Raw genomic sequence first — 27,270 nt, forward strand, 5'->3', positions numbered from 1 at the left:
ACAGAATGCATAGCTTGCACCCTGTGCATTCTTCTATCTCTAAGTTAATCTTCGCATTATCAAGTCGAGCACTTTGCATAAAAACTACTTTAGTCATACATGCATTTACTCTCGCAAAAGCGCCGAGGACATCACCTCGAAACGAGGTTAATCACGTGAATGAGTAGTGAAAAAAAGATGCATTTGATTTCGAAGTAACAAGTCAAGGAGGTAAAGAAGAAAGACAGTGAAAAGTACGTTTAGTAATTTAAAAAAAAAAACAAAACTAGTGTTAAATTAGGTGATTCTTGTCCCTTTCAATCTGAATACAGCTATTAATTGTTTTTATTTAACTCTCTTCCACAATCGTCAACACTAGTCTTTTGGAATTTATGAAAAAAATGTCCTCACAGTAATCAATTTCAATTGCAGCAATCATCGATCAAATGTCTCGACAAAAATTAATCACATTTCTTGGCGATTTAGCCGCCATGTGAATGACAGAAGTTTCAGAAGGTCAATTAGCCGTGGGATGAGCTCCATATGAAAGTGATTGAGGGTCAATGATGCATTTGCTCAAGTGAACATGATGAGCTACAAAATTATTTGTTGGAAGTGCACTTAGCGCACAACCTTCTAATTCCACTCATAAATCAATGTACTATTTGAAAAAAAATGTTAACCAATTGCAAATTTCGATGCAAATGTTCATTGGAGTTTCCGATGTGAATCAGCACTTCAATTTATAAATTTTCCGAGGATCTTGAGGACTTCCACAGTCTTGACAGTGATTAGCTATTATAATTCAATAGTGAAGTGGTTAAAGGATATAAGTTGCTTTACCTCTGAGTTTTAGCGGAAAATTTTTCTCTCTAATTCTCTTGGAATTTTTTTTCCCACTAAAATTTTTCGTGAAAAATTTTTTATGAGTTTTTTTAACAGTGTTGCCGTATCTAAGAGAGATAGAGAAATTTTCGTTATGACATTAATTCTAGTATTTAATTCGCTCTATAAAAAAGGTTATAATAAAAATTTTGCTATCTTCTCTAGATTCCGAAGTATTCATCAAAAACTAGTCAATAATCACCAGTAACTTATCTCGTTTTACCACTTCGTTATTGAATTTGTACTCTTGCGAATCTGCGTAGAACAATTATTATTCGGCGCAGATCATTCAGAAATCTTCGAAAGACTCAGTAAAAACGACGTGGAAGTTCCCTAATTGGCAAGCGAGAATAATAATTTGGTAAACTTACGGAATTTAATTTCTTGAAAAACAATATGACTAAATTGAGTGGAAATAGATTATTAAAGTTGTTTAAATTACAGCTAATGACTTTCTGCTGGCAATCAACTTTTATAATAATCCTCAAAATGTAACATGAAACTACACAGATGAATGCACGACAAATTGATGACCAGAGTAGTAATGGAGTTATGCAATAACCTCGAGTTAAGGTCTATGACCAAGTACGTAATAAATGCTTGTGTCCATTGTTGAGGTCATGTACATCGCGTGTACACGTAGGCGGTACTCGAGTGATTGTTTATAAGGTCAATATGGGATGTCTCCTTTTGTTCAATGATATTCTCATTTTTTCTGATTTTTACGAACCAAATTTAATGAGTTTTTTATTCTGAAAATTCAATGTTGTTAGAAACACGTGGAGAAATATTTAGTAAAAATTAGGGAACTTGCATTTTGTCCGCTGATTAGGAAATTCAATGGCAACTTGCACGTGACAGTATCGTAATTTTTCTTAGATAATTCCGATAAAAATTACGAAACTTTCAGGAACTGTTCACAACAGTTCCGTCAAATTTCCGTAAAAATGTACGTAATTTCTATTGAATATTTTTCTCCAAATCTCAACTCACTATTGGCCAATGCTGGCCTACCCTCGGCTGATTGTCGGCGATTCTTCGCTTCGGCCCAGGACTTTTCATCTCATCTATTAGAAATGGGATAGTTGTAATGATTCAAACGTGTGAATGTTATTTTATTCTCTTTTATTTTATACACTCGACAGGCACAACCGCTCTGGTTCGTCTCCTTAGAAGAACTAACTAAAAAGACTAAAGGGCCACAACACCCTGGACCTCATGACTCACATTAACAATGGACCACTCATGCACCTCTGTTTAGACCCAAGAAAACAGAGCATACGCATGATACCCCAAACTTCTCAGAATTTTCACCCATAAAAATGTTTTCCAATCTCAAGCGGCAACACGAGAATAAAAGAAACACAAATCGTACAAAGACCTATTCAATCCAACTGTAAATTAATTTTTGACAAACCGTTTTATTGGGATATGGGTAAAAGTAGATAAATAAATGTAGCAACACAATCAATTACTTTAACTAGAACTCTTAATTACTGGCACGAGGAAGGGACGACTGACCTAGAGGACCGGTGTCCAGAGACTGAATTCTTACTATTTGAAAAACCTTTACTAAGGGAAAAAACAAGAAGACGTTTATGACTCCAGAGGACAGAGTTTTCTTTAAATACCACATATGGTAAATTCGGAGCACAACAGATCATAAATTGATCCTTTTCTGGAGATTCTTTCAAACTCATCATAAACCTTGTCGAGTAATTTTTGAAGATAAACAGAAGAGCTGTGTTCTAATTTTCCAACAAGTTTGAAATGTAAACTCCAATATCATCCATCACAATTCTAGCTTTTTGAAGTGCGTTAATAACACGGATGCATATTCTTATGAAAAAGGTTTAAACCCAATTGCAACTTCTAAACTATTTTTTCTCTCAACAACTATTTGATTGATCCAACTGGAGTCAGGCGAGAACCTAGTCTTCAGTTTTTGTTCTAGTTTCAGTTAGCAACAGCTTTATCCAAAACTAGGATAATTCTTACTAAAAAATTCTTGCTCGTGGGTATATGTTCAAATTTATTCACCTCGATGTGAACTTATGATTTATAGAGTTGCAGTGAGCACATGTGAGCTCATGCAATGACATTGGCTATTTTCATGCTTTGCATAATAATAATTGTACTAGTTGCCCCATTAAAATGACAGCGAATATAACAGCCCGCGGATCCCGGTACTACGCTTGTGACTTAATAAAATCGGCCACTGGTATGCGCTAATTGGCGTCTCAGTGAGTGTGAAACGACTCGCAATTATACATAAGTGTTTTGATGAAAATACGGGAAAACCAGCTGAAGGAAAATCATGAGTAATACAAGAGCAACTCATCGGATAACCAGAGAAGTTACCGTACAAAGATTCCACGGAGAGAAAAATTCTTGATAAATTACGTTCCTGCTCCGTAACTTACCAGTCACAACAATATTTGGTAAAAATTACCGAACAGTTATCCACTTGTTTCGTGAACTTTCAAGAAAAAGTCTGGAACGTTCAGTGAAAAAATGCGTTACTGTTCCGTAATTTTTACTGAATAGTGTTTTGACTGGCACATTACAGAACAGGCAGGTAATTTTTCAAGAATTTTTCTCTATGTGTATATAATATCATTAGTTTCAGACATATTACTGACCACAAAATTGGAGAGTCTTCTATTTCTGAATACACAGCGAGAACTATTCGCTGACATTCGGGGTAGGCTATACAAAATATCAACAAATGGTGCAATTCTATTTGCTGAAATTTGGATAAGAAAAATAATCAGTAAAAATTACGGAACTCGCAGTTCACTCACCGATTACAAAATCGACTGGAAAATTTTACGTGACACAATCAGAAGTTTTCGGTGACGGTTCAGATAAAAATTACGGAACCTTTAGGAAAAATTCTATAACCGTTCGGTAAAATTTCCTCCAAATGAACTTCCCCCCTGTAATCACGAACAAACTATGAAATTTTCATTGAATATTTGTCTGTGTATATCTCAAGATATGTCTCATCAAAACATATAGTTCCACATATTATGGCACGGTCCAAAGCATCGCCAACAATGCTCGGACCTATCAAGTAAACTGGACGGATTATATGGATTAATAAATCCCAATCCAATCGTGCCAATACGACAAGCCCCGTCCATTGCATGAATATTGTATATCATTCAAAATGTTCATGTGGCCATCCACAGGAGAGCTTTAATCACATCTTATGAACTTGTCCAAAATTTGAAAAGAATAAGGTATCAAATACAATTCTCAGCTCAAGTCTTCCTCTACTAAAAGCCATCGACAAATTCTTGAAAGATTCTAATATCAAAATCTAATGACATATACGTGATAGATCATAAGACAACAATTGGTATTATAATAGATATATTTAAAAAACTGAAACAAATCTTTCCGTTGAGCCACTAAGTCCGGCACGGATTCCTACAGCAATAAAAAAACATAGAAACTGAAAAAAAACCAACTGCGCCAGATCTTACACGATAAAAAATTTCGCAGACGCATATGACTATAAGTTCGTAAAATAAATCTGCATATTTCTTAAAAAATGTGAATTACAAATCTAGCAAAATTATGTATTGTAGGTGAAGTCTGGAGTGTCTGCATTCGCGACCGTAAAACCATAAAAATGTATAAACTTTGCGTAATATGCAAAGTTATATTATAATATGATATTGCATTACGCAATAAAAGAATGTTATTACAACGGACTTTTCTTTGGACGATTACAGATACACAACAATACTGATTACAGTTATAATTATATGAATGTCTTTATTGGAAATGGGACAATGGTTCAATAATCAGACGTGTGAATCCCGTTTTAACACTTTTATTTTATATGCTGGGAAGGCACCATCGCTCTGCTTCGTTTCCTTAAAGGAACTAACTAATAAACTAAAGGGATACAACACCCTGGATCTGATGTCTCTCATCAACAATGGTCCCACTCATGCACCTCTGTATACATTCAGAAAAACAGAGCATACACATCACCTCCATACTTCCTAAAATTTTCTCTCATAAAAATGTTTTCTACTCTCAAGTGGAAACACCAAAATAAAAGAAATATTAATCGTACATTAATATTGACCTATTCATTCCATCTGAAAATTAATTTTTGACAAACATTCGAAATATAAACTCCAATAGTCCAAAATCCTTTTGTAAAAAGGACATACACCTTAAATCTCGAATCGAATCGAACATATCGAAATTCCGTAACACTTATTCGTGACTGGTAGATACATTCACAGCGGTAAAATTTGAATTTCACAAGTACACAAGTATCAAGTAAATCAAGTCAAAGGATGAGTTAATTAGTAGAAAATAAAAACTTAGAAAATAGAAATGAAACAAGTTACTCATCAAATGTAAATATCTATATCTTATCGAAACTCCTGTATTTTCCAAGTCGTCTTACAGCTTCAAGACATTCAAAATTTTGCATGTTGCCTACAAGTGGGAAATAGATCAGCTGTGAATATATCAGCAATTTTTAAAGATCCATGTTTACGAAATGATGACGTGTTCAACGTCATACGCGATTACTTCAGGATCATTTTGGTATAATTATTTTGAGGTTAAATATTACATTGACTTTTTATATCCATATAATTCAACTGCTCTACTCATACAGTAGTTAAAATAAGGTGCGCTCACCGCAAATGTGACTTAAATAAAAAATATCACAACAATTAAGATTAACCAAATCGCGCGCGGTGGCGCGCGGCTATGTCTCGTAATTATTTATAAAAATGAAAACCCGCAGCGCTTACACATTTCTAAAGTAAAGGAATTCATAACTCACCATTTTATGAAAAAATCCACCAGTTTTTCAGTTATCGTTGAAATGAACACTTCACTCGCGTGTTTGAAGACTTTTTTAGTGCTCTCTAACTTACTTAAGCCTTATCTATTCCCAGCATCTTTGTTTGTACCTCAAATTTTCGATTCAAATTATACCGATTGGAGATTAAATCTTCAAATAAAAATAACGTATAAATTTATTTATTCTCAAGAAAAAAATATGTTATTTCGTTGGTGAAATGATATGTGTCACTGTCGATGACAATCAAAAACGAAAATGAAGAGGTCATAATAATGAAAATCGGCACTAACGAAAATATTATCTGATTCTTTCTGTTCCGTTGTATCCATTCGATGATTGAAAGCATGAGAATCACTTACAGAGAATTGTGCCGAACTTGAAGATATAACTGGTAAACACGCCTCGGTCATCACTAAAACTAATGGTGGGGATTAACGAAGAACCATTGGGGTGGGCTTTGTCAGTGGTAAAAGAAGATGGATGGGAGAAATTATTTGAAGTGAATCAGAAGATAAAAGAGGCCCACATTGTTGTGTCAGATCCGATAACTATGGGCCCCGGACAACCTTGTCTTAGTGTCTTACGTGTTCTCGTCCACATCCGTTCTACCTTTTTCGTGAAATCAAATCGTCAGGGTTTCCCGTCCCTCATTGCCCATGAATTCGATATTTCTTTCACTGGAATTCGTTGAAAACACCAACAATTGTCCCCACTATAAATCCATTATTATTTAGCAATGCAAATGGATTATCAAAAAGAATTTGAAAATGCAATCGATTAACTTCTCTTTACATCTTTATTTAAAATACACGAAGAGAAATAGTCCTCTAAAAATTACGCGAAAGTTCCATAATTTCCGAGTGAAAGGAAACTTCCGCTAAAAATTCCGAAGGGTTTTTATTCTCATTAGTGAAGTACAGAACTTCTACGTCATGTTTTACTAATTTTTTTTCTCCATATCACCACAGGAAGAAAGTCTGATCCTTACAAACTGCTCTGGCAGACGAAAAACGATCACAAAGACCAAATGAATGAATGAATATCATCACCTATTGACAAAGACCCTTCAGTTCTTTCTCGTCATAAACTCATTGTTTATATTTTATTGCATTATGGACAGGAATTGTTAGCCAATCTCAAAACGAATTGAGCTCAAACTCAATCTTTATCTTTTATTTAAACGCACTTACCAGGCATATCTTTCTCCTATGATCTCTCCAGATCATCTGACTCATCGCAACCAAAATTACCACACTCTGAACCCATTTGACAAAAGGCCCTTGTCATTCACCCCTCGGTTTCTATTCACCTAAATTATTCTCCTTATCCTGATGCTGTCCTGAAAGCTTTCTGGCATTTCCTACCTCCATTCGTTCTTGAACACTTGATCTCATTAAATGATTCCTGAAAAGTAATCGATATAATTAAATATTTTGTTCCATCATCCGTATGCTGGAATGACTCTTGGTACAGAAATAATTTATACTGTGCAAACCCTCACCGATGGCACCGTGATTTGTCCTTCGTTAAGGTCATCTGAATAATTGCCATTAATGGGAATTCATTTTTATGTTTAGCCAATATATTTTTTTACATCGTTTTTTAGCAGTTCTTTTGGACGAGGTCAATGGAGCGTATTGATTCACTGCTGCGCATCATCGATTGGTATTTAGGCCTCTTCCAGTTGATACTATTGCACAATCGGTTCTTCTCCTATATAGATAGGAAAACAACAGTCTCGTATAGAATGAACAAAATTCTAATTTACTGTGGCTATGTCAAGCCGACATTGAGAGAAATTTTCAGTATTCATAACACGTTTGGCATCGTACTCATCGTACAATGTGAATAGGCACATTCTTCATGATTCCGTATCACGTAGAGTATTTTCACAGTGGCATATGCATGTGGTATATGTATGTCTCTGGATGAATTGACCTACGTTTGATTACGTGACCGTTGAATCGTCCATCCGTGTGATGAAATACAGGAATTTTTTGATTATCAAGGTCCCACCTGGTGAGTCAAGTATAGGTGGGTGTCATTGCCAGAGAAGTTTCCCGCTAAAAACTGCATAACATGACCTATTTCGTCGTCAAGGCTTTCTAGTTTATTGGAGAAAAAATCCACAGGGGCGAGGGAAACTGTCTTCATTCGATTTTACTCGTTCACTATTTATTGCATGATAACACACCGAGAGAAATATCCTCCAAAGTTAGGTTTTTTTTTCGTAATTCCGAAGCTATGTGGGGTTGTAAGAAAATTTATCTGTCACAGAATTTCGTCCTAAAGGTTCCGTAATTTTTATTTGAAAAATTGGTGTAATTTTTAGCGGAATGATCAGTGAAAAATTACGATATTATCAGGGAAAATTTCTCAGTCGCTCTTGTAATCGCTGAGCGAACAGTGAATTTCGTCATTTTTATTGAATATTTATCTGCGTCTGTTAAAAAATTTTCAGTGTAAAAATGGAACTCATCTGTCTCGTCACATTGTCACTCTTCAGCCTTGTAACATATACGCAAATAACCCAATAAATCTCGTTATAGGCTCAACGAAGAGTCCACAAGTCCTTGACCTCAGAAGTTGAATATCTTCACTGTTGGTCAGCTCGAGAAATGATCTTGCATTACTCTACGTGATCCACGTTGAAATTGCACTTATTTTTCTTCTGCTCGATAATAAATTGTCAACCATTGTAATTTGTAGCTGTCATAGGCAATGTAAATCAAAACTAGTTCATTGAAAATACTGAAAATTTAGTGATATAAATGAAAAAACATTGATTAAGTTTTTCGTAAGTTACCAATCCTTTGTTGTTAGCCAAAGTTCATCGTTAAGAGGTATGAAGAAAGGTCTCTTTCCCAAGTAAATCGCAACAAACCACCAAACAATCAATCGGATGGATCAAATAAAGGAAACTCTTTGGATCGGGTTTGCATCATCCTATAAACTACTCAAACATTGCGCTAATACATTAAGTCTCGATAACCGCTGCGAGCAAATCGTTGTTCTCAATGCGATTATATGCAACATCGAAACATTACGCAAATCGCAGTTTTCATTACCGCAAAAAATGACAATTTAAAGTCCTCGATAAGAACCAATTAACGCCCGAGCAATTTAAAGAGAGTTAACTCGTAATTTGAATTATGGTTGAATGGAAGAGGTTATTGACCTCTAATTCACCCCCACTTTTTCCAATTTTTACTTCAATCCTTGTCTTCCATCCCTGATACGTAGGGCGACAATCTCCTCAGTTCAACGTTTTGTTTTCCTTTTTACTAAAAAATAAGGCACGTGGATAAAGTAATGAGGCGTAATCAACTCTCCAATTTGAAGCCTGGCTTATTTCAAATTATACTAAATATAAAATCAAAATACCTTGAAACTGTTTCTCTGACCGAATGGAATGATATTTCAACTAATAGATGTATTACGGTGCATAATAATTCATTTGAATAAAAATGATATCGGAAAACTGCTAAGAAATATTCAGTAAAAATTCAGTAGAAGTTCCGTTATTCATAAATGAGAATAAAAATCCTATAAAAATTACGGAAGGACCAGAAAAAAGTACAGCACATTCCATAAATAGTACGTGGTGACCCTTCATATTTTTTATTGAATCTTTGTTTTTAATCGGGAATTACGGAACTTCTTTGTAATTTTTATTAAACTATTTCTTTCCATGCGTTATAATTGCAATGTCAAGAGATTGTAATCATACAGTTGTCTACCTCAATATTATGAAGTAATTATCCCTTGAAAAATAGAAGAATTTTTGTAAAGAATCCGCAAATTTTGCATTTGTTAAATATACCGTTTTACAATTCGTATGTTAATGTCATTCCGCCGGTTTTACTCACTTACAAACTCAAAGGAAGCCCAAAGTCGCAGACTATTAGTCCTATTTCAGCGACACAACTCGAACCGTTTTAACTCTGGACGTGCGTTAAAAATGACATGAGAAGGGATACAAATTACTAGCTACAATGAAATTTTTTAATGAAAATGAAACGATTAAAATGTATAAAAATGGGCTGTTATTCGATGGTTGCAAGATTAAGTTAATGAGCGTGAGAATACGATGGCAAGATAATTACAATTGTTTGTGATTACTCTGACGCGATAGAAATCGATGGAAGAAGGCAGAGGAGAGAGTTGAGTGAGTGGTATTAAAAAATTAGGGAAAGAAAATAAGAGGAATCGACGGAGATGTTAAGAGGATAGAAGACAAGGCCGTTCTTTGACCCGGCTGGCCAGACCAGTACCAATTTTTAATGAGCCAGTTTCACATCAATGGGTACTGGAATTATATGTAACTGTTTTCATCATAATTCAACTGTAATAATTCCCAAATTTGAAGTATCGGAAGCTGGCAGGTGAAGGTCCTAAGTGGATCCACTGAAATACGAAATGATGATGATGATTTTTGTCAACAACATATGATTTGTGATATTTTATGGTATTTATTAATACACGAATAGAAACATTCAATAAAAAATTACGTTTTTCCGTAATTCCAGACAGAAGTGCGATTTTAGGTTCCGTAATTTTATCTGAATGGTCAGTGAAAAATTATGATACTGTTAAGTTAAATTTCCCAGTCGATTCCGTAATCGGTGAGTGAACTGTGAGTTTACTCATTTTTTACTGAATATTTTTCTTCGTGCAGAAGAAAATATACCTCTTGGAAGGTATATCTTCAAGCCAGTCACTCCCAGGTGAACCCGATACTGTTTTGGAGATGAGAATTATGTTGAACTAGAATATTATTATTCAGAAAATGACCTTGAATTATTATTCAATAACTATTATCAACATTTTGAATTATTCTGAATGATTTCAGTTGCGAACTAGTAAAACGAGATAAGTGACTTTTGATTATTGATATGTTTTTTATGAATATCTCGGAATCTGGGGAAGATAGAGAAATTTTCATCATGACCTTGTTTATGGAGCGAATTGAGTGTCACAATAAATGTCATGACAAAAATTCCGCTATCTCTCTTAGATGCCAAGTTATTTCGCAAAAACTATACGCAGGGATCATTTAGCTCATGTCGTTGTACCACGTTGGAAAAATAATTACTTCAACATGGTGTGTGTACAGTGACTTTTCGGCTTCGTACCGCGTCTTCGGTACTTGCGGGTAAAGTGCTTTTAGACTCGGAATTATAACCGTCACTTTCGGCTCATCCTATTACACCCCTAAGGATTAAGCAGTTATTGCTGCTATCATTAGCGAACTGGTAAAACCACACCAGACATTTTTGGCCATTGACCAGCTTTTGATGAATATCTCAGAACCTAGGGACAATTCCAAAATTTTTATCATAACATTTTTTGTCGAGCAAATTAAATACTACAACAAATGTCATTACGGAAATTGCGCTATCTCTCATAGATTCCGAGATTTTGCTCAAAAACTCGACCCAGAAATAAGTCAACTTATTTTGATTTACCAGTTCGGTATCGAATCGTCATGTTTTCCAAAAAATGGGAGACCATTAATCCATGGACTTGCTGCCTACTCGTAGAACTGTTTAGAGAAAACCACCATGCCATTAGCCATCATCATCATCATCATCATCATCATCATCATCATCCTGGTAAAACCACTTTATTCGTAATGATATTCCACTTTGTTAACGCCGGATTAAAGTTGGTAGCCATGATCCGTTTCCACGGGCTGTTGCACTCGCATCCACAGCATCGTTCATCGTCACGCTGAAGAGTCTCCAAGGTACAACGTACCAACTTATCCATCTCGAAATATACAAATTGCTTGAATACTTCAAGTTGACCAAGGGCAACTGAATCGCACCTCAAAAATCTATCTCACGGATGATTATGAAACTATTCGCTACGCTCCGAGGGTTATCTAGGTGGTTTCAGAGTCAACAGTTCGACCCCATCATCAGATTCGGGTCTCGTCATGAACAAAGAACTGGAGTTGAGGGTATGTCATCCTTGACATGAGTTTGAAAGTGGATTAATGCTCTTCGTAATCAGCAAATTTGGTTGAGAAAAGTTGTATCAATTTCCTCTGCGATAACGAACCCACGCTTTAAATGAATAATGAGTTGATGACTGTAGTTATTGCTTCGTAAACCATAATGATTGTTTTATTGGAAATTGCCCTACTGTAAAAAAAAATTAATTTTCACGGACAGTTGGCCGTGAGTTTTCAAGACCGTGACATTGAGTGCGATTTAGGGGAGGAGAAATAATGGAATTTCCGATTTCAATGAAAATTCTGAGAAGTCCCAGAATTTTAAACAGTTGGAAAACGAGAATTCCACAGTCAATTGGAATTTCCAAGAGAATTTAAATATTCAGTACCAAATTTTCATTTTTTTTCAATTTTTTTCGAAGTAAAAATTCAAATTATAGTATAATATATATAAATTATTATATATTACGTATTATATATTATATACTCATGTCTTCGCAATGCAAAGTGATATCTGAAATTTCCAGATCGCTTTTGAAAAAAATCCTGTTCTGGAAATTTTTGAGATTGAACATTATAATTGCTGTCACTGGGGGATGGCTCTTCAAAATTTGACTCTGCATTGAGCAAAAAAATAATGATGAAGAATTTTCAAGTTTACTTTTTGATTTTTTTACACTTTACGAAAAAAAAATTATCCTCGCATTTCATGACATTCTGCATCAATTCTAGGCACAATTAGAAAATCGTAAAAACCGACGATTAACATCGGTCTATTTGGCTAACAAAATGAATCTACGTCCAGTGACGTTTAACATCTAAAAATAGAATAATGAGGAAAAATCTTTTTTTTTCGGTGTCCTTGGGTCTTTCCGTAAATTCAGGCAGAGGAAAACTATTTCATAGTCTTTTAACTATAAAATTATTAGATATCACAGAAACAACCTCATCGGGATTTTATTACTGACGGCTGATTCAATTGTAGACAAACTTTTCATGGACAGTCAAGTCATTTTCGTTGCAAAATTGAAAATAATAAAATCGAAAATTTCATAAGAAAAACAAGATTTTTTTTGCTTATTCGTGCCAATCTCTTAGGTTGATTTTCCGAGAACATGTAAAATTACACTCACATTTAATTGATTTTATTTTGTAGATAAGAGTGCCACTCAAATCCACGTTCAATGTGCGACCCAGAGATGTGTCCGTGACAATCGGAAAGAAGCATCTCACCTGTGGTATCAAAGGTCAACCCCCAATAATTGATGGAGATTTTCCCTATGAGGTTAAACTTGAAGAATCCACCTGGGTTATCGAAGATGGAAAAATGCTACTCATAAATTTGGAAAAGGTAAACAGAATCAAATTAACCCAGAACTGATCTCGCACTTTGCGCCCCGTAGTTGTCTTTCTCACGTCAAATATGGTCATAAGTATTTGAATTTTCATAATAAATTCTGCAGCAGAAATTTGTTGATTGGAAAAAAACCTAGCATTGTTGTTTAAAACATAAATTTCGAAAAAAACATTCAGTTTTTAAAATTTTTTTATCAATGATATTCTTTCATCTTTGGAACAGATCAACAAAATGCAATGGTGGGCCCAAGTAGTGACCTCTGATCCTGAAATAAATACAAAGAAAGTGAATCCAGAGCCTAGCAAATTGTCTGACCTCGACGGTGAGACACGTGGACTCGTTGAGAAAATGATGTACGATCAAAGACAAAAAGAGTTGGGTCTACCGACGTCTGACGAGCAGAAGAAGCAGGACGTAATAAAGAAGTAAGTCACTTCATTTTATAACTTGTGCATTATGTATTCATGCACCATAAATACTAACTTTGTTTAACCTATGTTTTTTTCAGATTCATGGAACAGCATCCTGAAATGGATTTCTCAAAATGTAAATTTAATTAACTTCGAGGTGTGAGTTTGAACATTGACAAGGTTCAATGAATTATCCAAAGGAGAGTAATTGAAGCAAATTACGCATTTTTTTTACATTCTTGCAAACTTTCGTCGTTGAATAAAATTTCATTTCGATTAATGTATTTTTCTTTTATCAACCATTCAATTAATTTCAGGTGATTACGAAATTAATTAGAATCATCATGAAAAGTGGGTTAAGTCGTGTCATTCAAGTTTACCAGACCGCATAATATCTTCAAGCACAAGTTCAATTCCATTTGACTTCCTCATTGATTTATAGAATTTAATTAGTTAAAAGAAATTGCATAAAATACTTGACATTGACAATGTCCTCGCTGTTAAGGAAAAAAATTAAAGATTACTTTCCAATAATAACATTTGAACATCTGCAGTGGCACCATTTAGATTCAAAACTATCGCCACAATATAATTCGGTGATTGTTCTGTCAAATGACAGATATCAGTCATACGTGGACCGGTAATAAAACATGTCAGTGACAGTCGCACGACGGTCATATGACATGTCATGAAATTTTCCCGCATCTTTACTTGTGATAAGATTAACTGTACAGCATCATAATAATTTTACAACGCAAAATATTATAATCAAAATTAGATTCTTTTTCCGTCCATCGAATATAATAATTATCATCATATATTACACTTACGAGTTCACGTAAAAAATGTCATTCGCACTTAATTAAAATTGTTACACACTGTCATTCTCTTCAATGATTTTTAAAATCCACTTGACATAGTTAGATAGTCGGGCGTAGATACCGTATTTTCCACGTTTTCCACAACCCTCTCCGAAACTCGTAATACCGAATATAGTCCAGGCATGATCCGGACGTTTGGGATCTCTACACAGAAGTGGACCACCACTGTCTCCTGCACAAGAATCCATTCTTCCTTTTTGGTAACCAGCGCAGAACATATTTTCTGTTATACGGTAATCTACATACACACCCTTACATACTTCCGTCGATACTATCGGTATCTGAAACAAATATTTTTTTTTATAATTTAAATTTTACATGTTCACATTGCCGATTTAATAACTATTACTGGGGTTCATTTTTACCGTACGTTAAAACAAGAAAAAAATACAAAAAAATAAAACTTTCTTACAACAGGCTATCGCCCGAGGGCCTTCAACAACTCATTTCTGTTTAATTTATTATTTTTCGAGACTTTATCATTGAAGTCTAGGTGAAACAGATAAATTGGGTGGTGCCAAATGGCATGTTCTTTGATGAGTGGTCCTTCAACAACCTATCCCAGTATGTCTACAAAACACCAACTTAATTCCCTGCCCGCTCTTCTTCACAGGCTATTAGTTCGTTATTCCAACGATAAAAATTCTTTTCCATTACCCGGACTCGAAGCTCTCGGTGATGGGACGCGTCGTTCATTAGCGAGCGCCCTGATCACGAGAGCAACGGCGTCGTCGTTTTGGGTGAGATATTATCTGTGTTGGATTATTCAATTAATCTATTACACCGGATCCTCATTTTATTTATTTATATACCGGTCGCTAACGATACGTATCAAAACTAATCGTGTCAGTGAGATTCACCAAGTGCTTTTCATATTTCTGTAGCGAAGCGGTAAAACAAGATAAGGCACTTTTGACTATTGACCAGTTTTTGATGAATATATCGAAATCTAGGGACCATAGCAAAATTTTTATCGAACCCTTTTTCATCAAGCAAATTAAGTACTACAATAAATAGAATTACGAAAATTCCGCTATCTCCATTAGATTCGGAGATATTGTAAAAAAAATTCGGCCAAAAAATAAGTCAACTTATCTCGATTTGCCACTTCGCTATTGATTGATTTCTTTAACGTACTTTGGCCTCATGCAAAACATCAGTTCCAAAATCATCAGTAGCCCTGGACTTTCCCCATCCGATAATCGTGCAAAGTTTATTCGTGGGTAGTGGCTGTCGTGGAGCTGGTAGACAAGCAATCCCCTGTGATGTTGATGGGCTTAGTGTTACCGGAAGCCGGAGAAGTGCCACATCATTATCAACAGTGTCTACATCGTAGTCCGGATGAACTATGACCGAGTCCACCCGGAATTCAAGCTCAGTTCCTTCTTTAACTGCAAGGTCGTGTTCACCAAGTCGAACGTATAGGCGTTTCCTAATGCAGTGGGCTGCCGTTAGAACCCAACGAGGAGATACCAATGTACCACCGCAAAAGGCTTCCTGGATATAAGGAAAAATAAGTGAATTGATTGAAAAATAAAATGCATCGAATTCATGGAATTCGATTGTGAAGAGATTTCTCAAATGGGTACAGTCGATCAATTAAGTCCGTAACAATATGAAGTTCCATAAATTATGTTTCCGACCCAAATATCGATCAATAGAATTGCACCATTGGACGTCACGTGGTACAACCTTCAGGGAATTATACTGATCATTGTTTAATAATTCCCTTTGGTAATTACTGTATATAAACAACACCCGATGATCCAAGCAAATTAATCACACGACAATTATTATTCCTCAACTCTGAGTTTCATCCTATCGTGCAATTCTATTGGTCGAGCTTCGGGTCGGAAAATCAATTCCTCGGATACCACAGGAGCTTCAAAATTATCTGGTATTTGCCTTAAGGGGTTACTCTCATGTGATCACTTCGAAAAATCGATTTTTTTATATATTTTGACAGTAAAACCTATTGAAAACATGCTGTGAAAAATTCAGACCGAAATTCATAGTATTTGATAAGTTACAGCTCATAGTCGCCGACGTGTCGTAAGCGACTGTCTACCAGGCTTTAAACTTTAAACGCCTTTTTCTCAAATCATCATTTTCTGAAACGGTCATGGTCCTACAAGAAAAAGTATTCAACCGATTGCTTTAAAATTTACATATGTTCTTCTACTCATTTATAGTTATCGTTCCTACCAGAATTGTTTATTTTCGAAAATATTTTCATATTTTTTTTGAACGATTTTTAACGAAAAAGAACAAGATTTTCGTGATTTTTTTTTGAAGTTCGATATATATATTTTTTTTAATGAAATTGATTATATTTGGTAGGGACGATAGCCGCAGATCTACTGAATAATAATCCATTCGATTTTTTTATCTCAGACAACATGAACAGCCGCTATCACCTTGACCAGTGAACTACCTTTTTTTGTTGGGGACTACTTTGACTTAAAAAAAATATATGTTAAAAATGTAAAAAACGACCAAAAAATTTTTTTTGTACATTTCAAAATACAAATAAAAATATATTAAAAAATTAAAATGATTGAATTTTGTTGTCTCATAAAAAAAAATTTCCTAAAAAGTGGTAAAATATAGGCGTTCACATGAGAGTAACCCCTTAAGGTGCTCTTGCAAACAAATAAAGTCATCAAATTATTCACGAAAAATCAGTCGCCCTTTGCACTCGTAATTTGTTAGCTTAAAAAACTTGACTTCTTCATTTATTTGCAATAAACCTATCGAGAAATTCCTGATAATTGTAAAGCTCTTGTGGTATTGTAACTGAGAATTCCACAGGACGCAGCTTCACGTTCTTTACGAACTTCATTGGTCGTACCGAAAACTTTCAGGTATTTCATTCCATGGCTTTCATTTCATAACAATTGTTTATTACACAACTGGCGCGGTAAAGATTTCCTGACGAGTGTGGGGGCTGGAAAACGAGCCACAGGCAAGTTTTATAATCACACAAGTCAGATAGTCTATATCACACGGTACCACCAAGTGACGCCTCAGGCTAAATATGCACCTGAGCTGCTTCGTTACGAAACTGAACTAAAAGTAATTATGAAAAATTAACACACTTTCAATTTTACGATGAACCCAGTCCTTTGATTTATTCAGTTTTTCAACATGGGGTTATCCTGGTGATGTGAAAACGTGAGAGACGTCGTAAAACGATGCGGGTGAGAAAAAAAGAATTCAGTGTACTCTAATTCACAACCGAATCGGTGATTTGCGAGTCCTACAGTCAAGCGACTTGTATCCCTTGATCGATCCTCGTAATAAAATTCTCATAATTCGTACTTACTCGAAATCTATTGAGAACGGCAACTTGCCAAGGCCAGCTACCAGGTATCGTAGGACGTCCTCCAATAATTCTAGTGAAGTATGAAAGCCTAGATATCTTCCCATTCGCAGCAACTCCACACTTCCAAATATCATCGTTCTTCGAGACCGCCAGACTATTCACTGCATTCGGATTTAATTCGAACTCGTCCAACGCAGTATCTATACCAATAATGCAATAATGTTAATTACAGAATAGACAGGCTTCAATAAAGATTACAGAAGGTCTAGCAAAATGTACGAAGCATTTCGTACTTTTTACTGAATCTTTCGTAATTATTATCGGATCTTTATTCTCGCTTGCGAATAATGAACATGGTACGTAATTATTATTGAATACTAAATGTGTGCACGCGTATTAATAGTTTTCGGGGGTTCAGTCATTTTTAGTTATAAATAATTTATTTGAAGTTTAAATCATTAAAATCTAGGTCCGAACTTCTGGAGCCATTTTTTTCATATTACACGACGAGAAATATTTCATAAAAATTACGAAACTCGCAGGTCGCTTACCAATTACGGAAACGACTGAGAAATTTAACGTGACACTATGGTAATTTTTCCCTGTCGATTCAGCCAAAAATTATGGAAATTCCAGGAAAAATTCCCTGGCAGTTCCGTCAAATTTCCGACAATGGCAATTTACTCCAGAATTATGGGAAAGGTACGTAATTTTTCTTGATTATTTTTTTCATCCCAATTTCAACCAATCAAATGGTGGCATTTCCCGTCTCCTGGTACAAGTAAAGCGGTTTTACTTCGGATATTTTTCGAATATTTGCCTATTTGTTGCTAAGCAATGAAAATATCCAATAAACAATTTGTACGCGTTTCAAATCCCAAAACTATCATTAGAAAGAATCAAGTTCAAAGACTTTACCTCGATATGAGCAGATTTGGAGGAGAATCCTTGGACATTATTGTTCAAGAAATTAAAAAAAATGTTTCTAATAGTACGGTGAAGACAAAAGTCACAATTTGGAAACAATTCTCTGCATTTTGTGCAGACAGAAAATATACCCTGGAAGCCACAACTACCAGTGAAAAACGATAGCATATGACGTGAAATGCCACACATTTAATTGCTTGAAATTGGAATAAAAAAATAATCCAGCCCAATACCCCTCGACCTTCAAAATTAATCAGATATTTCCCTCCAGTTCCCCTGCGTAGCACCGATCGGGATAGGTTTCGCAGAAAAACCCTCGCACTTCCTGCTCGAGATTTTTAAACTGCAAAAATTATCCCTCTCGCTGTTACGCAACGAAACTCTCGGGCAATATCCGATAATTTTGAAGGTCTTGGGGTATTACTACTGAATATTTCTCTCCGTGTATACATATATATTATATGCAATATATAATATATAATATATTATACATACAATATAGCTTCAATTTGTTGTATGAGAATGGGAAAAAATTTCGATTTACAAATACCTTCATAAATATTTTCGGACATGTCTAACTCGTACTATTATTTTATTTTTCAAAGATATAACGACAATTATGTACCACCATTGTCATCATCATGGCTCCCTCTTATTCTCCTGTGAATCCACTTCTGACAGAAGCTTCCCTCTACATAACAATAGGCACTCTCTCTGATAACATCTTTATCGCAGATACCAGGTCTTGTGCACCATCGATGTCTCTGTGTCGTACACGATCGAGTACAAGGCGACCATTTACTCCATTTACCATAGTGACTTTGAGGTTGATTGATTGACTCCTTACGTTGACGCCTACCACCCTGTCTAGGTTCTGCTTCCTTCGGTATTTGTACAACGTGAAATAACTCGGTGCGATGAGGATGTCTACGGAATCGTTCATTGCAGAACCAGGGCCCGCCCTTTCTCTTATGATAACAGCTCTTTTCTTCCTGCAAATTTATGTTATGAGATTCAGTTAACTACATTTTACGAACAACTTCGATATTGGTTTAGAGGAATACACAGAGAGAAATATTCAATTAAAATTACGTATCTGTCCCGTAATTTCCAAACGAAGCGTGATTTCAGGATATCCTACGGAACTATCAGGAAGTTTTCCTGAGAGTCTCGTAATTTTTATCTGAATCGTCTGTAAATAATTGCGATACTGTCACGTAAAGTTTCCCAGTTATTCCATAATCGGTAAACGAAATGTGAGTTCCGTCATTTTTACTGATTATTTTTCCCACCCAAATTTCAGCCAATAGGATTGCACCATTCGACGTTATTTTGTATAGTCAACACGGTATTTCAGCGGATATTCTTGGAAATTTCACTGGAAATTTTGCATGTTGATATATATAAAAAAAAACAAATGTTGAAGTAACCCTCAATTGTATCTGACAGATTAAATGGCAATTCGTTGAAAATTATGTCTCATGGTGCAATTCTATCGGCCAAGATTTGGATGGAAAAAATAATCCCCCGAATACCACTCGAACTTCGAAATTATCTGATATTTCCCTCAAGGTTCCCTACAAACAAATAAGCTCGTCAAGTTTTCCAGAAAAATCACTCGCGCTTCGCGCTCGTGATTTTTAAACTGGAAAACTTGACACGTTCATTTGTTTGCAACGAACCTATCGGGAAATATCCGATAATTTCGGAGCTCTTGTGGTATTATATGCGATAATTTTTTGAATATTTTGGTAAACAAACGACACTTAACCAAATAAACCTCTTTTCATGTCATGGCACAATTCTCTTGGCCGAAATTTGGATAGGAAAAATAATCCCCTGAATACCACTCGAGCTTCAAAATTATAGAATATTTCCCTCTAGGTTCCCTGCATACAAATGAAGTCGTCAAGTTTTTCAGGAAAAATCACTCGTGCTTCGCACTCGTGATTTTTTAGCCTGAAAAACTTGACTCCTTCATTTGTTTACAACGAATCTATCGGGAAATATTCGATAATTTTGAACCACTTGTGGTATTATATGTGAATATTTCTTGTCGTGTAGTGGTTGTACTTACTCGTATGATCGTTGTCCCACATTTTTTGCTGATTTTGCAGATTTTAACGCGATTTTGAAAGCAATGTCGATCACAAACGGACCATTCACTCCAACCAGTAAAATATGGAGACTCTGTATGTGAGAAACAATGCCAGAGAAATATAATTCACCTGTTTTCAAGAATAATTCAGTCTTTGTGGACATTCATCTTTTTTATTATACATATATTTATAATATTTCATTATCCTGCGAGCGTTAGCCGATTTTTTTGCCTCGATTTTTATAGTCTGATATATTCCATATTCTATTTGATCGTCCATCATATAGAAACGCATATAATTTATGCCTTGTAGAGGGTCTGACCGCGTTTAGTGAGTGTTGAAAAACGTCGTATCCCAGTCCCTTTGGTTTAGCACGAGAAAAAATCAGTAGCGGAGTGGTAAAACGACATAAGTCATGTTTGACTGGTGATCAGTTTTGTATGAATATCTCAAAATCTAGGGAAGATAGCAACATTTTCATTAGAACCTTTTTTATGGTGCGTATGAAGAGCTACAACAAATGTCATGATAAAAATTGAGGTATTTCTCTTAAATTCAGAGTTATCGCTCAAAAAATCGATTCAGAGAACAGTCAACTTATGTCGTTTTACCAGTTTGCTTCTGATTGGATCATGGACTGGGATTATCTAAATAATATCAAAACGATTTGACTATGAACTTTAATCCTTTATTTATCGCACGCAGAAGTTATATCTTTCTGTTATGATGTCTCCAGAGCAACTGACTCTTGATGACCAAAATTTTTACACGCTAGACCCATTTCACAAAAGACCCTTTTTTATTTATTCCTTTCTTTTCCTTCTTTGAACATTTGGATACTGTTTGGAGAAAAAAAAAACTATAAACGATTGAACAGAGCTACGGACAGACGTTTAATTTTTTCCACACATACCAAGCACTCTCAATACTACTGAATGCTTTCAACAAATTTAATTAAAAATAGAGAAACCCCCTGAATTTTGGCCGTTATGTTTTTTCCAATTAACATTCACTGTCTGCTACCCTATTAGCCCTCAATCATTATTAATTATCAAATGAACTTACTGTGAATTGGAGAATGTCCAACAAGTCCATGACTAGATAGCCGTCTTTGCTCTCTCTCCAAGCTCCCAACACTGCGATTATCTGCCTAAAATGATAAAGAGACATGACTCACAATTGATCTGGTGTTTGAATCCATCGCTGGATGAAAAAGTGTATGTAGGAGTTAGTAAATGACTGATGGCTCACAGCTATTGAATTAATCATGCTGGTGTGACTGAGTACGGAGTGAGTTAACAAGGCCTGGGTAAATGAGCCAGGGTCTCCGGGAATTGGGCTCATCCTGGGACTGCATACTAATGAAAATGTAAAGCTACAAAATCATCGAATTGAGCGTTACCTCATTGGCTAACAAATTTACTGAGACGAAATTATACAACTACATCATTTTTATAGTTGTGAATTAATTATTACGAGCAGTATCATAAACAAACTGAACCAGAGTGTTGGTAGCCCTATTAATTTTTATGGAGGATTAAGATCATTGTCATTATTGGATTATGGATAGGGATTGTCTCAATAATATAAAAACGTTTTAACTATTAAGTTTAATTCTTTATTATCGCACGCAAAAGGTATATCTTTCTCCTATGATATCTCCAGATCAACTGACTCTCAGTGACCAAAGATTTGACACTCTAGACCCATTTGACAAAAGGCCCTTGTTCATTCATTCCTTTCTGTTTCTTCTCTGGTTCTATTTATTAAAACCATTCTAAACATTTCGGTACTGTTTGGAGACAAACTATAAAAACTATAACATACTGAGATGGACTGAAAAACAGCTATAGACAGATGATTCATTTTTGTCCACACGTATCAAGCACATATCAAGCATTCTCAATAGTCATCTTCAAAATTCAAGTTACAGGGTAGAAATCCTTCACGTCCATTTTGCCTTACTCCCCGTTTTGCCCCAACCACCCATTTAACCCCGTTCTCCATTTTTCCCTGTCGTACCCGACTTATTCCACTTTTAAAGGATCAATTCCAACAGTGGCTTCACTAGACTATGGAAGCTCATTAACTTATTCAATGTCTGCTTATGAAAACTATTGGGATATGGGTAAAAGTAGATAAATAAATATAGCCACACAATGAATTACTCTAATTTGAACTCTTTATTATTGGCATGTGGCCAGGATTGCAACGCTCTCAAATTCGGAGCACAGTGGATCATAAATTAATCCTTTTCTGGAGCCTCTTCAAAATACGTGATAAACCTTGTCGAGTGATTTTTGAAGATAAACCGAAGAGTTGTGTTCAAACTTTCCAACAAAAACAATCTTTCAAGGATATGATTTTCAGAATTGACACCCCGGGAACACTCGAAGGTTCACCGTAACCCCCCCCCCCCTTCTCGCCAGACCTTCTCATTGCTTAATTGTAACAATTGTGTCGTGAGACTGATTGCAAAGGCTTCACAACTGTTACGCGCATCAGAGTCTAATTGGAGCCTGGTTTGTGCATTCCAAACGGTCTCTTAAACAATCACTCCTAAAGACTGACGTAAAAATCAAAATAATAAAAATTAAATATTAAGATTCGGTTGGATAGTCTGAACTAACTGGAATAGATAGTTTTTGGTTTTATATTTTATCCGACACTCCTGTATCAAGCAGACATGCACATAAAAAATTTAAATACCTAGAGATAATTGTAAAATATGGTTCCCTCAAATTTTTTTGAATATTTTTAGAATTTTTTGGACGACCATCGTCTTACCGTAAAATATCCAGAACGCTGGGAATTAGGCAAGTTTAATTGATGTCATGATCAACTGTCACTTAGTAATCCACCAGGTAGCAATATGAATTTAGTCACTCCGCCCCTTTTTTCGTAATAAAAAGACACTTGATTACCACCCCAATAAAATTTCTCTAATTTCCAGAGTTATAGGTATCTTACGGTAATTCCATCGTAATTAAAAATTTTGTAAAAATATTGAAAATTTTTTCGGCGAAGAATATTTGACAATTATTGCTCATGGGTTGATTACAGAATGATTTACATTCTGGATATTTCCCCTTCCACCCCCCACCCGCGATACGTTCAACTGACAGCTAACTGCCACTGCAAGAAAAGTTTTCCAATTTCCAGGGTCCTACGGATTATGGAGTAAGACTATTCATAATAAAAAATTGCTAAAAATCATTAATAATTTTTCACAGAAATATTTTAAAATAATGCTCCATGAATCCCTCAGGAAATCATTTACTTTTATAACGCTGTCCTCTTCCGCCCAATCAGGCATTAGTTTTGCATCTATTGCATTTATCCTACCATGTAAATTTAAAAGACCGGATTCTATATTTCTAGTTTTTTTTTGCTTTTTTTCAGCACATTTTTATTTTTTCTGTGCATCTCTGTTTGACGCAGGATCCCCCCAAAGTTTTAGATAAAATATAAAACTGAAATCTATTCCAGATACTTCAGTCGATCCAGCCGGGCCTTAAAATAAAATATTAATAAATGCATAAGAACCCCGGATATTAACCACGAGCAGAAAAAAATTGGAACAGAGTCTGGGTGTGTAGATGTCCTTTTGAGCACACGCACTTTGTCATGCAACGATTTGCGTGGCAATTTCGTCCACCTCCAGTTTTCCATGAAGGATTGACACATCACTGAAAGTACCCGTTTTATTACCCACTCCTTATATATACAAAAATATTTATATAATTAAATGGTACTTTTGTCTAGAGCCCGTAGGAAAATATGGCACACATGTTATTATCAATCTGTCCAAATTGAATGGACATTTCATTCCACAAAATCATACAGTGCATGAAAATTGATACGCCCACCAAATGCAGAATCATGATCTCCATATTCTAGAATTAGTACACTGAGTCATAAGGAGGGCAAATGACGGCTTATGAGGAGTGTTGTAATCACGAGACTCACAAATCAACCCGACCCTCCGAATGGCTCATTATTTTACGATTGGAAGGGCCAACGGAGGGAACTGGAGATAGTGCAGGGGGCGAAGACCCCCTAAAAGAGGAGGTTGTGATAGGGGCGGGGGGGTGAGGCCCGACTTTCTCCCCTCATTGAGGAAAGTATAAGATAAGCAAATGAATTGAATGAATTATATTTATGGAGTGCTAAACCAACTCAACGAGGCCCGAACACCCAGCCCCTTCGATTATGTCGCCGATTTTTTGCGGATATTGTACCCAGACTTGGAGGGTAATCTAGCTGTTGATAGATGGACACCATTCGAAAGATGTACGATCGACTTTTAAATGAGAAATTGCACAAAAGATAATCACAATATACATTCGTTAGTTCGAATCTTAGTGCGGAGTGAGTCTGCACTAGCGCCCAGTTTTAGATAAATATTTCAGAATCTAACGAAGATAGCAAAATTTTCATTACGATCTTTTTTATGAAGTTAAACAAGCCCTACAATAAAGATAGTGGCGGAAATTCCGCTATCTCTCGTAGATTCATTGATATTCCTCAAAAACCGGTGTGGGAGATAAGTCACCTTATCTCAAGTAGCCACTTCGCTATTGAATTAATGTTTTCTGTCAGTGTATAGTTGGCTTCGAGCGGATGCCGCCGTTGGTTTCCACATTTCGTAGGCATTGCAATCTACATCTTCAGGGCCACGAGCTCCGATTGACACGAAGAGACATATTCAACAAAAATTACGTATCTTTTCCGTTAATCCGGAACAAAGTGCGGTTCAGTAAAAACAAATATCTCTTGTTCCAAGAACCATTAGACGTAAATTTACTTGACATGTTTTATGGAAATATTTATCTAGATTAGTTCTGACTGGTAAATATATTTTGCAAAAGTAATTTTTGTTCTCAGTTACTGTAGAAAATTTTCCCCAACAGTTACAATATTTTTGCTGGGCGTTCTGCAATTTTTATCTGAATCGTCAGTGAAAAATTACGATATGATCACGTAACATTTCCCGATTGATATCGTAACTGAACTGGGACTTCCGTCATTTTTATTGAATATTTCTCTCGGCCTATAGAATCGAATTTAAATACCTTCACACACCCCATCAATGACCGTGAACGCAAGACTGGTCCAGACACTCCAGAGGAGAGTGACAAATAAAATTGAGAAATGAAGATGAAAGAAATATAAAAATTAAGGGAAATCATTGTTAAAATGGGTTCTTATGTATAGGAATGATACTCACGTAAAATTCACCGACGCAACATTCAGTGATAATAATCCCAAGGGCTAAGAATTTCCCAGTACTCCAGAAGTCAATCATGTTGATTTGGCGAGCTGACACTTTTTGGGAGGTATCTTGAACAAGGTACGTCGACACATCGACTCATGATCTATCGGATAACTTTTATCATGAATCTTCTTATTGTTGTGACTGCCGCCGATATTGAGACGGATTTCCAAATGTCTGGCCTCCTATGTTGCCAGCCCTCACCGGGTTAGAGTCCAAATGCCCTTTTATTTGTACTTTTTCCACAGTGCCTTTGCACCCGCAGTCCCTCTATAAATACAAGTGCATGAGACCGCAAAGAATTTCAAGAACGAGAGACAGGAAAAATCCAATGTCTGCAACTTGGTGTAAGATGACTTCCCTCTCTCTCTCTCTTTCTCTCTCTCTCTCTCTCTCTCTCTGATGAACTAGCTACACTGGAGAGACAAAGTAACGGCTGGTGGAGTAACATTAGGAGTCATTGTGGAGCCTAAAAGAATCGGATCAAACTCTCATAGAAGAACCCGTTCCTCCGGAATATTAACGAATAACTTGAACGTGAACGCATCTACATATATTGCTCAATAGTTGATTAAATATTTGGTCAGATGACTGAAGGCCTTCGAGTGATTTTTAGTTGAAAGTTCCCGGAAGAAGTTGCACAAATTGAATTGAAAATATTAAATAAATAAATATTTGGATGGAGTTTTTCCATCAAAAGAACTGTAGTCGATGGACAACTTTTAAATTGCCACATATATGTATATTATTACGATTGTTTATAATTTTGAATTATTATTACGTATCTGGTGATGCGTGGAAAGATCAGGAGTTTATCAATGATAATTTGTCGGGGGGATTTATCTCGTCTAATATTCAGTCAATAGAATATAACAATTCGACTGCTCTTTTATATACTGATAAGATGTTTTTTAGTATGAATTCTATGTTTGATCCTAATGTAAAACCTGGGGTAAGATGGACACTCTAAAAATGATTTCTTTTTTAGTTTACAAAATTAGTTAATTTTCTAACAAATGTCATTAGGTAAATGAAGTGTTTCACAACTACTGGATTGATAGGCCATCATGTAGGATTTCCCAAGGACACAACCTCGTATATAACGCAAAAACTTGCCAATGATTATGTACTTCTGGTGCATTGGGTTGTGCTTCAACAGTATTTTTCATAGTAAAATTAATTCTTAAATAATTAGAAAAAAAACTTGTTTTCGTAGCCACCTATTTTACAGTTCTTCTGCTAATGTTTAACTAGCTTTTCACAATGATTTGGCTCAAGATTCTCTGCCTTGACGAAGACATTCATCAGTTTTAATTGCCAACACACGAAT

General features: G+C 35.6%; 2 protein-coding genes across 5 annotated transcripts in view; one reads left to right on the plus strand and one right to left on the minus strand.

Annotated features, from left to right (window-relative positions):
• LOC135162909 (nuclear migration protein nudC) overlaps positions 1–13,713 on the plus strand; it is a 43,245-nt gene extending 29,532 nt beyond the window's left edge. For both annotated transcript variants that reach the window (XM_064121858.1, XM_064121857.1), the window contains exons 6-8: positions 12,823–13,017; positions 13,246–13,448; positions 13,532–13,713. In XM_064121858.1, the coding sequence (XP_063977928.1) occupies positions 12,823–13,017; positions 13,246–13,448; positions 13,532–13,583 (450 nt within the window). In that variant the 3' untranslated portion in view covers positions 13,584–13,713. The remainder of the gene's footprint in view (positions 1–12,822; positions 13,018–13,245; positions 13,449–13,531) is intronic.
• A 462-nt stretch (positions 13,714–14,175) lies between these two features.
• Positions 14,176–26,030, minus strand: LOC135162908 (prostasin-like). Of its 3 annotated transcripts, none has more exons than XM_064121856.1 (7): positions 25,896–26,030; positions 21,731–21,815; positions 20,644–20,756; positions 19,192–19,558; positions 17,640–17,839; positions 15,452–15,811; positions 14,176–14,595 (listed from the first exon to the last, which is right to left on the minus strand). In XM_064121856.1, exons 1-7 carry the CDS (start codon positions 25,971–25,973, stop codon positions 14,305–14,307), a joined length of 1,494 nt encoding a protein of 497 aa, XP_063977926.1. In that variant the 5' UTR covers positions 25,974–26,030; the 3' UTR covers positions 14,176–14,304. The 3 variants fall into 3 exon arrangements, with proteins under 3 accessions (XP_063977926.1, XP_063977925.1, XP_063977924.1); XM_064121855.1 differs by lacking the exon at positions 25,896–26,030 and adding an exon at positions 21,917–22,024 and having other exon boundaries at positions 19,195–19,558; XM_064121854.1 differs by lacking the exon at positions 25,896–26,030 and adding an exon at positions 21,917–22,024.
• Between the last annotated feature and the right edge of the window lie 1,240 nt (positions 26,031–27,270).

The sequence above is a fragment of the Diachasmimorpha longicaudata genome, chromosome 5, assembly GCF_034640455.1.
Source record: "Diachasmimorpha longicaudata isolate KC_UGA_2023 chromosome 5, iyDiaLong2, whole genome shotgun sequence".
NCBI lineage: Eukaryota > Metazoa > Arthropoda > Insecta > Hymenoptera > Braconidae > Diachasmimorpha > Diachasmimorpha longicaudata.